This window comes from Rhinichthys klamathensis, unplaced genomic scaffold (assembly GCF_029890125.1).
Source record: "Rhinichthys klamathensis goyatoka isolate OS25496 unplaced genomic scaffold, OSU_Roscu_1.1 h1tg000585l_1, whole genome shotgun sequence".
Lineage (NCBI taxonomy): Eukaryota > Metazoa > Chordata > Actinopteri > Cypriniformes > Leuciscidae > Rhinichthys > Rhinichthys klamathensis.
Genome location: NW_026607045.1, coordinates 733595 through 748188, shown reverse-complemented (window position 1 = coordinate 748188; position 14594 = coordinate 733595). Strand labels below are relative to the sequence as shown.

At 38.1% G+C, this 14594-nt stretch overlaps 2 protein-coding genes and 1 long non-coding RNA gene across 41 annotated transcripts in view; 1 reads left to right on the top strand and 2 right to left on the bottom strand.

Annotated features, from left to right (window-relative positions):
• Nucleotides 1–55: 55 nt before the first annotated feature.
• Nucleotides 56–2867, top strand: LOC130075550 (hemicentin-2). Of its 3 annotated transcripts, none has more exons than XM_056240192.1 (6): nt 56–150; nt 650–743; nt 827–1084; nt 1210–1350; nt 1777–1808; nt 2500–2867. In XM_056240192.1, the coding sequence occupies exons 1-6, from the start codon at nt 121–123 to the stop codon at nt 2707–2709; spliced, it is 765 nt and encodes a 254-aa protein (XP_056096167.1). In that variant the 5' UTR covers nt 56–120; the 3' UTR covers nt 2710–2867. The 3 variants fall into 3 exon arrangements, with proteins under 3 accessions (XP_056096167.1, XP_056096166.1, XP_056096168.1); XM_056240191.1 differs by having other exon boundaries at nt 429–743; XM_056240193.1 differs by lacking the exon at nt 650–743.
• A 1038-nt stretch (nt 2868–3905) lies between these two features.
• On the bottom strand, nt 3906–5365 carry LOC130075570 (uncharacterized). Its single transcript, XR_008805538.1, has 2 exons — nt 4764–5365; nt 3906–4731 (listed from the first exon to the last, which is right to left on the bottom strand). It is a non-coding gene; the product is annotated as an uncharacterized LOC130075570 (long non-coding RNA).
• A 1019-nt stretch (nt 5366–6384) lies between these two features.
• dlg2 (discs, large homolog 2 (Drosophila)) overlaps nt 6385–14594 on the bottom strand; it is a 298249-nt gene continuing 290039 nt past the window's right edge. For 25 of the 37 annotated variants that reach the window (XM_056240225.1, XM_056240227.1, XM_056240214.1 and 22 more), the window contains 7 exons: nt 11575–11625; nt 11369–11470; nt 8468–8491; nt 7970–8142; nt 7558–7667; nt 7360–7451; nt 6385–6553 (listed from right to left, as the gene is read on the bottom strand). In XM_056240225.1, the coding sequence (XP_056096200.1) occupies nt 6447–6553; nt 7360–7451; nt 7558–7667; nt 7970–8142; nt 8468–8491; nt 11369–11470; nt 11575–11625 (659 nt within the window). In that variant the 3' untranslated portion in view covers nt 6385–6446. Of the gene's footprint in view, nt 6554–7359; nt 7452–7557; nt 7668–7969; nt 8143–8467; nt 8492–11368; nt 11471–11574; nt 11626–14478; nt 14525–14594 lie in introns of those variants that run through there. The other 12 variants (XM_056240221.1, XM_056240224.1, XM_056240239.1 and 9 more) reach the window with 4 other exon arrangements.

Here is a 14594-nt window from a genome sequence, read left to right as displayed (position 1 = left end):
TTTTACTCCGAGGTTTCGAGTGCATAGAAGCGCATCATAAGGTACATGCAAATTATAATAAAGGCTAATTTAGCTTCAAAAAGTCTAACTGCTGGCTTACGATGCCTGGATGTTACATTTATGTCTGCCTGTTTCTATTTGCTGTATTTGGTAAGTGTCTCTGATTATTTCTCTTTTGCTGTGTCTGCTTTTTTTTTTTGTGCAGTGTAGCTATATTATTAATTTGAAAATTCTCCATGTATAGTAGAATACATGAGAGTATACATTGGAGACCTGTTTGTTTTTTTTGTTGTTTTTTTTTGGGTGGGTGGGTGGGTGGTGGGGGTAAATTTGGATACATTTTTGAATGCGCTTCTTTCACAATGTCTTTCAGTCAAATGTTTAAATCTGTTTATGGATTGTACTGACTATACATATTGATTTAACAGCAAAAGAAATTCGTGAAGTGAAGACGGGCTTATATAGTCGCGTTGAACTCACTGGAATGTCACTTCATCAGAAAGAGACTCAATCAGTTTCATGGACCAAACTAAATAAAAGACAAGTATGTATTACTTATGAAAACAATGGTACCAATGGCACCAAATGCTACAGTGATTGCTGTAGAGAGGCTCGTTTCTATTTTAACAATAACACCCTCATTCTGGAGAACGTGACAGCACAGGATGAAGGAGTCTTCATGGAAACTATAGTTAGAAGAAACGGAACTGCAAAATCCCAAAACTTTACATTAATTATTCAATGTAAGTCAAGACATATCAGACATATCATCTTAATAATTCATATGTAATTCATCTGTTTGGTCATTAACACATTTTATTTCAAGACCCACCAAATGCAACAGAAATTGTGGTCTCACAGACCTCCAGCACATCTGTGACTCTCAAGTGTGAAGTGAGCGGGTCATTTCTGCAGCTGATGTGGAAGAGAGAAAGAGTCCCCATTCTAGAGAAACACAGACACTCATTCAGTGAGAGGAACCAAACCCTACACATCAGCAACATAACCAGCTCAGATTACGGGATGTACAGCTGTATTGTTTCAAACGCATATGGAGAATCAGAACAGCACATAAATATTACCGGTGAGCAGTTGATCATCCATTGTGCACCAACCTCTCATTATATTCAGGACCAGAAATTAAACCAGCACAATTGTGAAAAGAAAGCAGCATTGCATAATCATGTCATTTTCTGGTTTTCTTTTAAGGTGAGAACTCACCTGTTAACCAAGGAAATGGTTCTAGTGGTAAAATTCAGTCTGGTCAGATTCTGCTTTCAAGTGGATTTACACTCATGGGTGTTTTGGGATTGTGGATCATGTTCTACGGCCTTTACAAATACCATCACAGTAAGACTTTCACCCAAATACATGAACAACGTTCATACATGTTGCTTCAGCAAAATAACAACTGCATGTTTATGAAACCCACAGCATTCATGATTTAGGTTTACTGTGTGACTCAGATCATGAATGTAAATACCACGTAGGCTAATCTCAGAAATTGTTCTCAAAAACATCAGACATGAAGAAAAGGAGAATGAATCACAGCCACATTTTCTGCTTTAAAAACTCTGAAGCTACATAAAACCTGAAATACATTTACAGCAACTACTGTTTTTAAATTATTCAATTATTTTTTAGGGCAAAGAGTTGAAAATGGCAGAACTACAGATGAAGGTATTGAAAATATACTACCAATGAATGCATGTGTGTACATAAATTGTATATTATACAACCAATTGTCATATAATATCTGTGAAATATACTTCACAGGGGATGCAGATAATGTCCTTGGAATTTATCAGGTAATGGGCAATTAATCAAATACATTATAAACAGATGTAATAATAATTTCAGTAGATATTTACACGGACAATACAATTATTGATATTTTCCTTATCTTAAAGAGTTATTTTTATTATATTAATAATAATGAAAATCCGTTACTAGCTCTAAAATTACATTTTGAAATTAGCAACAGAGGTTTGGGATTAGATGCGTAAGAAATAGTCCCCCACACAAGAGCGTTAAAGGACAAACACCTGACAAACGTCTTGAAATACATCATCTGAACAATGTTTTGAGGTGTGGTAAAGGAATAATTGTCTCCGGGCCGTTGAATTATTAGAAAAATAATGCACTAGGCCTATATCATGTTCCATTTTATACAATCCAATTACTTTAGCATGAAGGTGGATCTTATCAATATTACTTTGTCATTTTGTGTGACACTTCAACATTTAGCCTACTTTTGTGCTTAATTTTCTCACAATTTCCATTCACTGCGCTGCACCAGAAGTTGCCGTGGCCCCTGACGCTAAATTATGAAGCATGTTATTTTTCGGGGTCTTTAGGTCATAAAAAACTCTTCCAGCGGAATGCTATGAATGATATATGTAGGCCTATTATTGTTTTTTTAACAGGCTACCCTTTTTTTTTTAATGACTGTTATTGACCTGTTACTATTGGTTTACTCTGGCCACTCCTGTCTTACAGGAAGTACCTGAGACTGCAGAAGTGACCCCTTTGCCGTACGTCTACACAGACTTCATTAAGCCGAAAGAGCCCAACCAGGCCTCTGCTGCAGCGCTACACTTTGAGGGCTTTGGTTACTCTGAGGTTGGACCCACATGCAGTGCGGACACAGTTGTTCAGTATTGTGATGAAGAACAGACCACAGCGTGTCCTGAGGCTGGAGATGAATGACACATCTAATATAAGAGACTACAAACCATGTTGGAGTTTAAACAGCAAATACTAACACACTTTCATATTCATGAATCTGTTGCTGCGCAAATTACAAGAGCAACAATGTCAGGCCGTCTAGAGTCAGACGAGCAAAAAATACATGTTTACATCCTGAACAACCATAATTGATTATTATGCAAAAAAAAAAAAATAATAATAATTTTTGTTGTTTTTGTGTTTAATTATTTGTATGGATACTTCATACGTATTGCTGTCTTTATTTATTTATTTATTTTATTATTATTTTTATTAATTGTTCGAAATAAAGATTTCATTCATTCATTCATTCATTCATTCAACCACCAGATGGCAGCAAAAACAGCTGAAAACAAAGCAGTTCGACCATGTACAACCATAATTGTTGCAGATCCTTAAAAACACACAAAGAGCAAGAATTTTTCCAGATGGTCAATGCTTGGAATAATCGTTTCAATTACATTAAATAAGCATCATTCTGAAAAAGAGCAGAAGAAACGTGTTTCCTTTCTTGCACTTGTCACTGGTTAATGTACAGCATGAACACACAATAAAGACTTGATGAATACATAAAAGGGCTTCATTGAAAACTCCAGTGCCTTTGCAATAATGTCAAGGATACAGTATTTGAAGTGAGACACTGTGAGAGGTCGTAAGTTTCCACCCTACCCATTAGTGACTGTCATACATACTGATTAGATAGATAAATGACTTTGAGAGCTATTGGGCCCACAAGTGGGTTGTCTGTCTTGCATGACAAAACTCTGTTAAAGGTTCAGTATATCAATTAAACGGCATGTCATGGAGTCAGCGGCAGATTAATTGATGTTAAAAGGCAAATCCAGATGTCAGTAAAGAGGTGCAAACACTCACAGTGCACAAAAGAGACCAAAACAGCATTTTAGAGACAGCCGTCAATTACTTGACGAGTATAAATGTCTCACCACATCTTTCATTTACAGTTAGAGTAGAGCACCTAAAGCAATGTCTTTATTGGGATACACACTGCAACAGGCTAGGTTCCTTTCTTTGTTTTTCCTTCAGAATAGCCAAAAGGAAGAAAAGAGTAAAACAAAAATAAGACTTTTTTTTTTCAACAGATTGTGTAGATAACTGTACAGTCTCACTTTTTCTAAATGTTGCACCCATGGAATGCTGGGAAATGATACCTACAAACAGAAGAGGGATGTAAGTCTTTAATGATTTAACTTTAATCTCCTGTGATATAAATAGAAAAAACAAATAGGTTTGGGGACAGTGTTAATTAAAGATCTCCTATACAACTACAATAAGTGCAAACAGATATTTATATACAAAATTGCACATATCATTTGGGTTTCAAGGGGAAAAAAATAAACAATGTGTGGAAAATATTTTGCATCGCCCATTTGGGGATAAATAAATCACAAAGCGAACCAAAAGAATCAGACTAAATGCAACGCAGGTATCAGGAATAAAACATTTGAGATTTGTGTGATAAACAGATGCACTTTGATCTGAAGGTTTAATATCAGTGATTAAGCCCTATCTGGCAACCCTGAGACAAAAGCAACCCCATTTCAGCACGTTTGACTAAGCTGAACATTCACTTGGAATTAATGGACCAAATCAGACTATGTGTGAGCACCATAAGGCTTCGGAGAGCCTCGTTCAAGTGCGTACAATCTGCAGGGTTTTGATTTTCATTAAAGCCACTGCATCAGTAATTGAGATGCACTTTTGATTACCTAATAATCATACCAATTGATTTAAAATCAAACATTTGACGTGAAGAGTACCCAAAATCCCGTGTGATGCTTTCATGATCCATTGTGTGCATTAAGAATTCAATTTAGAAAATGATATGCTACAGATGATAGAACAATCACATTGAATAAGGGGGAAAAAAAGATGTACACGTGTAGAAGAGAAAAAAATCATTTCACAGCATTTAAAATGTTCAATTTATATTCTGATAGTCACCGATGCCATCCATGGTTTACATTGTCATAATACATACATTATCTATTGTTATTCAAAGAAATTTCATATTACACCCTGAAGAGCTTCACTGTGATATTCAGTCCCTCTCTTCTGAAAACCCCCCTCTGTGTCCACTATCTGGTTGAACACAATCTGTGAATAATTTCTCAAATATACAAAAGTGCTCAGTCTTCAAGAAAGCGTAAAAAACGTCTATCTGGCCCGAAAAGCCTCTTCCCTTTTTTAAGGCAAGTGGTGACCAGTAGGTCAAAAGACTCTTGCCACAGAACCGTGCTGTAACATCTCCCAATAAATATTGCAAATAATTCCCCCCACATTTGAAACGAGTTAATGGCTTTTGGCATTTGTAGTTTCCAAAAATGGCGAGAGCTTTACTATTAATGTAGAAGGACGGAAATCTCTCTGAACTAGACATGTAAAGAAGGGCAAGAATGACCGAAGTATGCACTGTGAATGAGTGGACTATAAGCCAAGGTCATGTCCACAAGTGTAAAGCATGCCAAAATGGAACAAACTAAACCGATTCAGAGATCTTTATACTACATTTACGTAAAAGCTTTTAAGACAGGACCGCTTGCAGACCTCGTCCCTTTGGCCCTCAATCTCTCTGAACTGTAGTCGAGGTACTGTAAACACTTTAGAGGGTGCTTGAGGGAGGCCGCTACTGAACAACCGCTCAATGAATGATTCACAAACATCAAGCTCCTTCCTGTTATCCAGACTGAACAAAGCTGAAACACAATTCAAATTCTCAGCCAATTAAAGTTCTGAGCTCCAGGGATTTCAGAACTCTCGGTCAGTTTAGAATTAGCAGATTCCTGGAATTGGACGGATTAGGGGGCGTTTTGTTCAGGGAAAACACACACTTGTTACCTTTCATTCTCAGCAGCACAACAGCAACGGCACAATATGATACACCAGTACCAGTAAAGTCTCTTTTCCAAAATTATTCTTTAGACAAAGTTATATATCATCTTTATAAATATTTTCTGTGCTGTTGTGTCCTCTATCAATATAAATAGCAAAATATAGTGTCATATTTCCTACAGCTAGTTGAATCCCCTCAGCCGTTTACACTAACTAAAGCATCTTTTAATCACAAGACACCTTTCCGAAAGGATCCATAAGAATTCATGTACAATTTGAACTAAATCTTTGAAGTAATATACTCAAAACAAAATGGATGTCTGTACAAAACAAAATGAACAAAATAATACAAATACAAAAAAAAGATGTTGTTAGCCACAGGAGTGCATAGATGCTGAGTTTGTGAAATGAGTCTGGGAGGTGTGTGAAACCAACCGATTGGGTGAAAAGTGACAAAAGCTGATATCAACATTGATTTTTTCTTTCTTCTCGGAGGTGGTGATGGTGTGTGGAAATCATCTGTGATGATCTGACCTACTTGTCCTTCTGAACTGAAGATTGTTTGAAGAATACTCGGCGCTAAATTTTGTTTCCTTTTTTCCTTAAATTAAAATGCTAACCAATAAATATGCAAACAAAGATGCCTCTAACACTTTGTGGTGTACATTCAGGAACATTCATATTGAAAGTGAAAAAATGCAACATAAAATAAACAAACAAACAAACAAGAGAAAAAAATCACTGTAAGAGTTAACAATAAACATTGCAATAATAATAATTTATATTATATTACAAATTATTCCTATGTTTTTGTTTTGTTTTGTTTTTGTTGCAGTCCAAGGTCCCTGCCAGGGTAAGGTGATTTTTTTTTATAGTTTTTCTTTTGAAGGAATCCAGATGTAAGGTCCAGACTGTTCCTCTATCACCATCTTACACTGGTTATAAATGTCCTCTAGTGTTTCCCCTTGAACCAGCGCTGAGAGAGAGAGAGAGAGAGAGAGAGAGAGAGAGAGAGAGAGAGAGAGAGAGAGAGAGAGAGAGAGAGAGAGAGAGAGAGAGAGAGAGAGAGAGAGAGAGAGAGAGAGAGAGAGAAAGAGCTGACGTTAATAGATTATTATGCACTTTACGGAGCACCGCCTTTATCATTTTGCGCCACAAGAAGTAAGAAACCTCGATGACAGTTTCATAATGATCGTTTTTGAACTTAATGGATCATTAGCCACTTTATCGCTCATGAATTCTTCTTGTGTGAACGGTAAGAATAGCCATTTTACCCAGCAACAGAATCTCTAACAAGGCAGAGAGAACTATGCAGCTTTTCATTTAAAAATAACATTTCATTTTTCTCATAAGAAAAATAGTCAATCTACTAACAGTATACAGCATTATTAGCAAAGCAACACACTCTTTAAATCTCTTTTCTCGCAGGTGCAGATTAACGGAATTAAAAAAAATCAAGCAACAGCATTGTCACACGGGTTCAAAATGTCCTCAAATGAATCATTATGTCGCTAAGCTCTATTTCATATTCCTCCATACACTCACAGGGGTCAGGCTAATGCATATTTCAAGAGAAAGTTGATGTGTTTCACTCAGGGGAAAGCGTCAGCTCCATGGCTCTGCTGTCAAATATGATGGATGTAACACGCTGCAATGGTTGGCCTCTGAGGTAATGCATATGCAACAGACTATCAGAATATGCAAATGAGGTGATATTGGACAGCCTCTGAGCGTGAAGGCGCCGCTCAGGTCCTCTCGATGGATTAGGAACTTTACTGTTACCTGTGAAGTACTCGCCAAACTCCTGCTCTAATTTCATGGCACGGTCATATGTCTTTTTGGCCTGTTCCTCCGTCAACCTCTTATTCATCTCCCTGAAACGCAAAGGGTTTAGAAATGTATCAATTGTGTCTGAACACAATGGAATTTGTATTATTTATTGAATTAATACACCATCATAGAGCTGTGTGGTAAACTTACATTAAGGACTCCATGGATCTAGGCTTTATAAAGATGGCAATGGGGTAGAGTTGTGCTACTTGTAGTCGTTTTATGGCATTCCCAGACACGTCAAGTATGCAGTGCTTTCCCTAGAAAAGCAATAAAGGCTTGCTAAATGGTGGGAAGCTGAACAGTAGAGCAAGGGGCCATTCACAAAGAACACATTCAACGACACAAGGACAAGTGTTGGACTTTGAGATGTAAAGTTAAAAGAAGTTCAGCAAGGAAATGGGCCGGCCCCTAACATATAAGACACTATACCAAAGTACTCATGAGTACTGTACATCTCTGGAACATGTTAAACTAGCTAGGCATCCCAAATTGTAAAATCCACATTAGTAAGCAGGCTTCATGGCAATGTTGTGGTTGTAAAACCATAGCAACTACTGACCCTCTCAGCCACATATTTGACAGACTGGACGCTGGTTCCGTACAGATTTTCATTGTACTGTCCAGCCTCGATGAACTTGTGCTCTTGGATGTCTTTCTCCATCTGCTCCCGTGAGTTTACAAAGTGATAATCTCTCCCATCCACTTCATAATCCCGCCTTGATCTGGTAGTATCTGAGATTGGTTAAAAAAAAAAAATCCAGGCTTTAGTTTTATAATACTTGGGTACTCAGTTCTACAACACATAAAAATGGGAAATCATCAACTTTATTATCTATCAGCTCTCGGAGTGCAGAGGGCAAATCTAATTTCACAAATAAAAAAATGATATCTCTAGCTATTGGGGTGACATACTAAGAGATAGAACAGCAGCAGATAAGCTAAGCAGAAATCCCCGTAGATCGCACTGACTGGATGAACTGTATACTACAGGGAAAGACTGATGCTATTACATTTTCTACTTATATCTTGCTCACTGCAGACTAATAATCTCACTTACCTTCTTGATCAGAACTGTTAGCCGCTTTTTAAAAATTATGAACATAAACAAAAACGGTTAAATAAAAGTTTGAAAAACTGAAAAACAAACAATAAATAAATAAAGTGTTCAAGATGGAAAACATGAAAGAGCTCTGTGGCACTCATCAGCAAACTATGAGAATGATATAGGATCTTTATTCCCTTTTGGGTCTGAGATGAAAACCTCCACAATATTGTCAATATTTTGGTTAATATGTATAGCACAAGCCAACAAAGCTCTTTTCCAAAAACATTTAAAACTCAGGAAAAGTATAAAACAAATGAAATCGTACAAAGTGTGGGTAACGAAGTGTTACCTTCAAGGTTTGCTCGAAGAACTTTTATTGGGTTTTGTATTTATTTAGACCAATTATAACTTCTGAAAACATCACAATAAAGTGACCCAGTTGAAATTTGTTAATCAGCAGACCTTGAAGTAAGCGATTTCATAGTCACAGCACAATGAAATGAGTTTCAGGAACTGCACAGCAATAGTTATGAGCAATGTGGGGCAGTAGGGAACACCACAGACTCTTATGGTCAGGTCACTTACCTTACCATCTCATTTTGATGAATCCCACCAGTACCGCTATCAGCACAAAGGCTTAAAAACCCCTAAGACTACTGAATATAATTACAAACTACCTTGGCCAGAGGTTTTTTTAACACTCCAGTTGAAATTTATAATGGCACCAGTGAGAATAACACAGTACACTATTGCACATTTGGGCTCTTTTGAGTCCGTGCCGCAAGGATCGGTGTTAGGCCCTCTGCTATTCTCAATATATATGCTGCCACTTGGTAATATTATAAGAAAACATGGAATTAATTTCCACTGTTATGCTGATGACACTCAATTATATATTTCAGCACGGCCAGATGAAAACACTAACTCATCAAAATTGACAGAGTGTCTTAAAGATATAAAATGCTGGATGACGCATAATTTCCTGCTACTAAATCCAGATAAAACGGAGGTATTACTTGTTGGTCCAAAAAACTATCCACAAAACCACTCACAATACAACTTTAATATAGAAGGATGTCCTGTTACTTTATCCTCTACGGTAAAAGACCTGGGAGTTATACTAGACCACAACTTGTCTTTCGAAAATCATATTTCATATGTTACAAGAACAGCCTTTTTCCATCTTAGAAACATTGCTAAATTACGTAACATGCTATCTGTTTCCGATGCAGAAAAGTTAGTTCATGTATTCATGACCTCGAGACTAGATTACTGTAATGCTTTATTAGCCGGTTGTCCTGCATCCTCAATAAACAAGCTACAGTTAGTGCAAAATGCAGCCGCTAGAGTTCTTACTAGGTCAAGAAAATATGATCATATAACACCAATTTTATCATCTCTACACTGGTTACCTATCAAGTTCCGTATCAATTACAAAGTTCTATTACTGACCTATAAAGTCCTAAATGGTTTAGCTCCTGTGTATTTAATGGACCTTCTATCGCCCTACAATCCATCGCGTTCTTTAAGATCACTAAATTCGAGGCTTCTAGTCATTCCTAGGATATCTAAGTCCACTAAAGGAGGGAGGGCGTTCTCACATTTAGCTCCTAAACTCTGGAATAGCCTTCCTGATATTGTTCGAGGCTCTGACTCGCTGTCCCAGTTTAAAACTAGATTAAAGACGCATCTTTTTAGCCAAGCATTTACATAATGCTTACCTTTTATAATACTGCTGAATCAGATCAAATGCATTTAATACTATAAAACTTGAAGAGACTGTAGGTTATCTGTATAGGTTGCATAGTATTTGCAGTCATTACGTTCCTGTGTATATTGCGTGAATGACGGGTGGTTGGGCAGATATTGTGTTGCGGTAGGTAGTATGCCATACGGAACCGTTGTCCACTGAAACTGCCTATTCACGCACCAGTGGGGCTCGACAGCCTTAGTCAACGGGTTGGCGCGTATGGTTGGGTTGCGGAGAGATTGTGAGATTGTGGTTAGGTCTCAGCAGCAGGAGGGACGTAGAGGTCAGTAAGCAAGGCTGAGTTGAGTGGGGGACGGAGGGGGGTGATTTTGGGACGCAAGAGTCACTGTCTTCATGTTTTGTCATTTACGCCTGTGTTATGGAAATCATCATTATGAACAGCAGCTACGCTAATTATTTTCCCTTTGCTTTTCTGCTGTTATCTCGGGACGCGAGTCCCGAGAAAATGGCGTTCGTCAGCTCCAGTTTGTATCCAGCCTCTCACGGAGACTTCAGATGCTCCAATCACAAAGCCTATGAAGTGACGACTCAACACGGGCGATATGGACTCTCTATGGTGGACGGCACTGATCCTCAACAACTCGTCTTAAGACCGGCGTGCATACTTGGACTTCCAAAAAATACTCTAAATGTTCCGATCCAATCTGACTTGTAATGCTGCCCGAATCATGCACTGTTCCTTCGTTGGCCAGAGGAGAACTGGCCCCCCGACTGAGTCTGGTTTCTCCCAAGGTTTTTTTCTCCATTCTGTCACCTGATGGAGTTTTGGTTCCTTGCCACTGTTGCCTTGGCTTTTGGCTTGCTTAGTTGGGGACATTTAACATTTAATATTCAATAATATTATTGATCTGCCTTACTTAAGGTGGACGTTGACGCAATTTCTTTTAGAAACAAACTTTGTTATATTGTTTTCATGTTATCACTGTGAAGCGCTTTGATACAATCTGTATTGTAAAAAGCGCTATATAAATAAAGGTGACTTGACTTGACTTGACCGTGGTTGAGTCAGCCTCTACTGAAGGTTAATTTGTGCATTCTAAAGATGAAAAATGAATAATTAATGAAAGATCCACTAGGAGATTAGTTTATCTGATAATCTAACCACCTGGGCAAGAACCACAAGATCTCTGTAGGGTACTTACGTGGCACACATGACCCAAACTTGTCCGGGAACTCGGAGATGAGGTCATCGTTGACTCTGTCCTTCATGGGCCCCAAAATTATAACTGGTCTGGCGTAATTAACTGTTCAAACAGATAATACAGAAACAACAAACAAATTGAACATCAATCACGTAATATATTTACACTATTTACACAAGAACTTCATACAGTGGAGAAGCACTTACTCTCTTGTCTGATGACAGGCTCATACGAGAGGATCAGTTCCTCTTGACTCCCTGGAAACAGAACAGAGAAACATACTCAGTGGGGTGGGTGGTTGTGATGGGACTCAGCTTGCTTTCTGTAGAACGCCAGTAATCGAGACACATTTGATGTGCCCTTCACCAAGGTCTCGCCTCTCAGAGTGCAGCTCGAGTGGATGTGTAAATGAGTTACTGAGCATGTAATGTCATTACGTACTTGTTGACAAGGACATTTGCTTTAAAAAAAGAGAAAAATGAAAAACAGTGGCAAAATTGAGTTAAGGCTCATTTGGGAGATTAAAGGGATCGGCAGAAAGGCTTTGGGAAGATGATGGACAACAGAAAAGCAATTTAATCACGGATGAGACTGACGTTTCAGACAGTGACAATACTAATTGAATATATAAGTCCAATTATGGGAACGCAGGTCCAATGTGACGCTAGTTTTGAGGTAGTCTGCGCACACAGGGACTTCAAGTTGCCAGGGTGGTTTATTTTTAGCCCTGGGACGAACAGAAGCAGGCTGCCGCAGGAACACAATATGGTTATTATCCATCGATTCAAACCCAGATAGGATCGAGTGTTATTCTGAGCCAGAGCTTAATTTCTCTCATTGGAAGTGGTAACATTAAACTATACAGAATGAATCACACATGAATCAGCTACTGTGTAGTGCTCCACTTACCCAAAACAATTTAGAAGCTGTGGAAAAGCTAGATGGCCTCTATTGTTGTAGCTATTGCCATAAACAGAATGGATTATGTCTATACAAAGCCTTACAAATACAAAGCACGCTTTAAAGCTCTGTTCAACAACCTAATGAGCTGCCTACAGAGGCAGAATTTTAAGGCATCAAATGTAGACTCACAACACAAAGGCTGTTCTGAAGGGTAGGCAACTTAATTTTGCTTTTAAAATGTGGTAAAAAGGGGATATATCAAATACTATTGCAAGTTGAGTCTCACATGGATGGTTATGTAGAGTGCTAAAAATCAGTCATGGTGGTTAGAAGGCAGCTGCCTGTGTACTGTGGGTAGGCAGGAAAGGAAAGGACGAGTTCTATGCATTAAACAGCAGTCAAGCTAAGAGGACAGCATCTGTGAGGATTTTAAACAAGGTTATGTGGGTTTGATCAATGCCTGGAGCTTTTGGTGGAGACAGATTATACATCATATTGTAAGACCAGACAGTGACCTTTGCCCTCTGCGCCTAATATGGAGCCAGCTATCCACCTTATTTTCAACCTAAGAGCGGGCGTGGCCATTTGTAACTTGGCTGTGCAAGGCTTCCGGTGGGATCCACTTTCAGTTATTTTTAGCTGTACAAAACAGCTTGTTATGCTGCCTGTTGTTGCAAACTGATATTTCCTATTATATTATTTTAATGTTTTGTCGTAATTGTAAACCCACTGGTTTGTATCACAAATAGTTTTATCGTTTACTGCACTATTTTTCTAGTTATTTTTTTTCACTTACAGTGGCAAATTAATCTAAAATCTCGTACAGTCACAGGAAGTAGTTTACTTTTCCACAAATTGGAAAAGATTCTTACTGACAGCACATATCATTTTTCATCAGCACGTTATCAAGTGAGTCCATTTCCAAAATAAATTAAATAAAAGCCACAAATCCTGTTTACCGGCCAAGGGGAAACAAACAAGTCATATTTCATTATGTTGACAATGGCACTCTATGGCTGTCTAGAAGAGCATCATGCAATATGACAATTATATGGCAAAACCTAATATGTCCAATGTGACAAGCTCAGCCAACCAGGCTCTGAATACACACTCGGTCTGGAAACCTGCCACTCTCAAGATGACTTCAAAACCTGACAGCTAATGTTTTGGAGCTGGACTACAGTTCTATATCTCCAACAACTTGACCTAAAGTCATCATGTTACTCAGTAACTTTCTTATAACAGTGCGTTCTAGTTTTTAAGAGTCTAGAAGATCATTATCAGGGGCTCGCTATAAACTCTGACAGTCTAAGTTGGTTGTATTGGACAAAATTAGACTTGAGTTTCAAGCGTAAAATAAAATTAGACACAGAAGATTAAATTAGGGACCCAGTACCGAGAAAGAGAGATGAACACGTTCAACCCAAAAGAAATTTCCTCTCTTCTGATCAAGCTGTATTTACTTATACATAAGCTGTGAACAACATTCGCTTCCCCTCTCTATGGATAATATCTTGGCACAAATACCTATTCATTCATTGAGAATAATGCTAAATATTCTGTTTGACTGATGTGGATTTCCTCATTCCCTTAAAACGATCTTTTAATAACTGCTTTAGCTAAATGCTCCTGATGTGAACATAAAACACTGTCAAAAACACAAGACAACATTTGGCACAGCACTGCAGAGACATCATAAAAGACAAAGTCAAAGGACTAGAAAGTAGCCTAGATATCTATGAACAGAACTGCACATTCTGATTTGTTTTGAATCATGTCTGTAAGATAATCAGAATGTATTACTTCTATGTGTCTTTTATTGTAGCATTTTTATTTGACAAACCCACTCTAAACAAGACATACAATCAAAACAAAACTGTTCAATTTACATTTCATGATTTTTTCCAGCTATGCAAGACTAAACATCAGAAAACAGCACAACAGTCTTGACATACAAACTAAACAAACAACATTTGACAAACTATTCTCACATGTGTTACGTTCATGCAACATTTTAGCTACCACATAAACCTAAGGATGGTAATGCAGGAATCCCTGAAACATCAGGACCTGTAGACCAACATACATTAGTATTCTGACATGCAGACAGGTCTGTCGTTGACGTAACAGAAAAGAACAAATCTGAACTGAAATGTTACATGTGTGGTTGGGAGAGGGGTATTGGGTCCATTCCTTAACACACTTACTCAGTGTCTTTGCTCCGTACCCGTCCTCCCCTATTCCAGAGATGTCCTACACCACACAGCCGATCAGGGGGGCGGAGAAAGAGAGAGACGAAGAGAGATGAAAGAATGGGAGACAG

Coding starts and splice junctions, on each gene's coding strand:
- LOC130075550 (XM_056240191.1), top strand. CDS start 102: ATGCCTGGATGTTACATTTATGTCTGCCTGTTTCTATTTGCTGTATTT. Junction 1,351..1,776: donor CCTTTACAAATACCATCACA/GTAAGACTTTCA, acceptor TATACTTCACAG/GGGATGCAGATAATGTCCTT. Junction 1,809..2,499: donor ATGTCCTTGGAATTTATCAG/GTAATGGGCAAT, acceptor CCTGTCTTACAG/GAAGTACCTGAGACTGCAGA.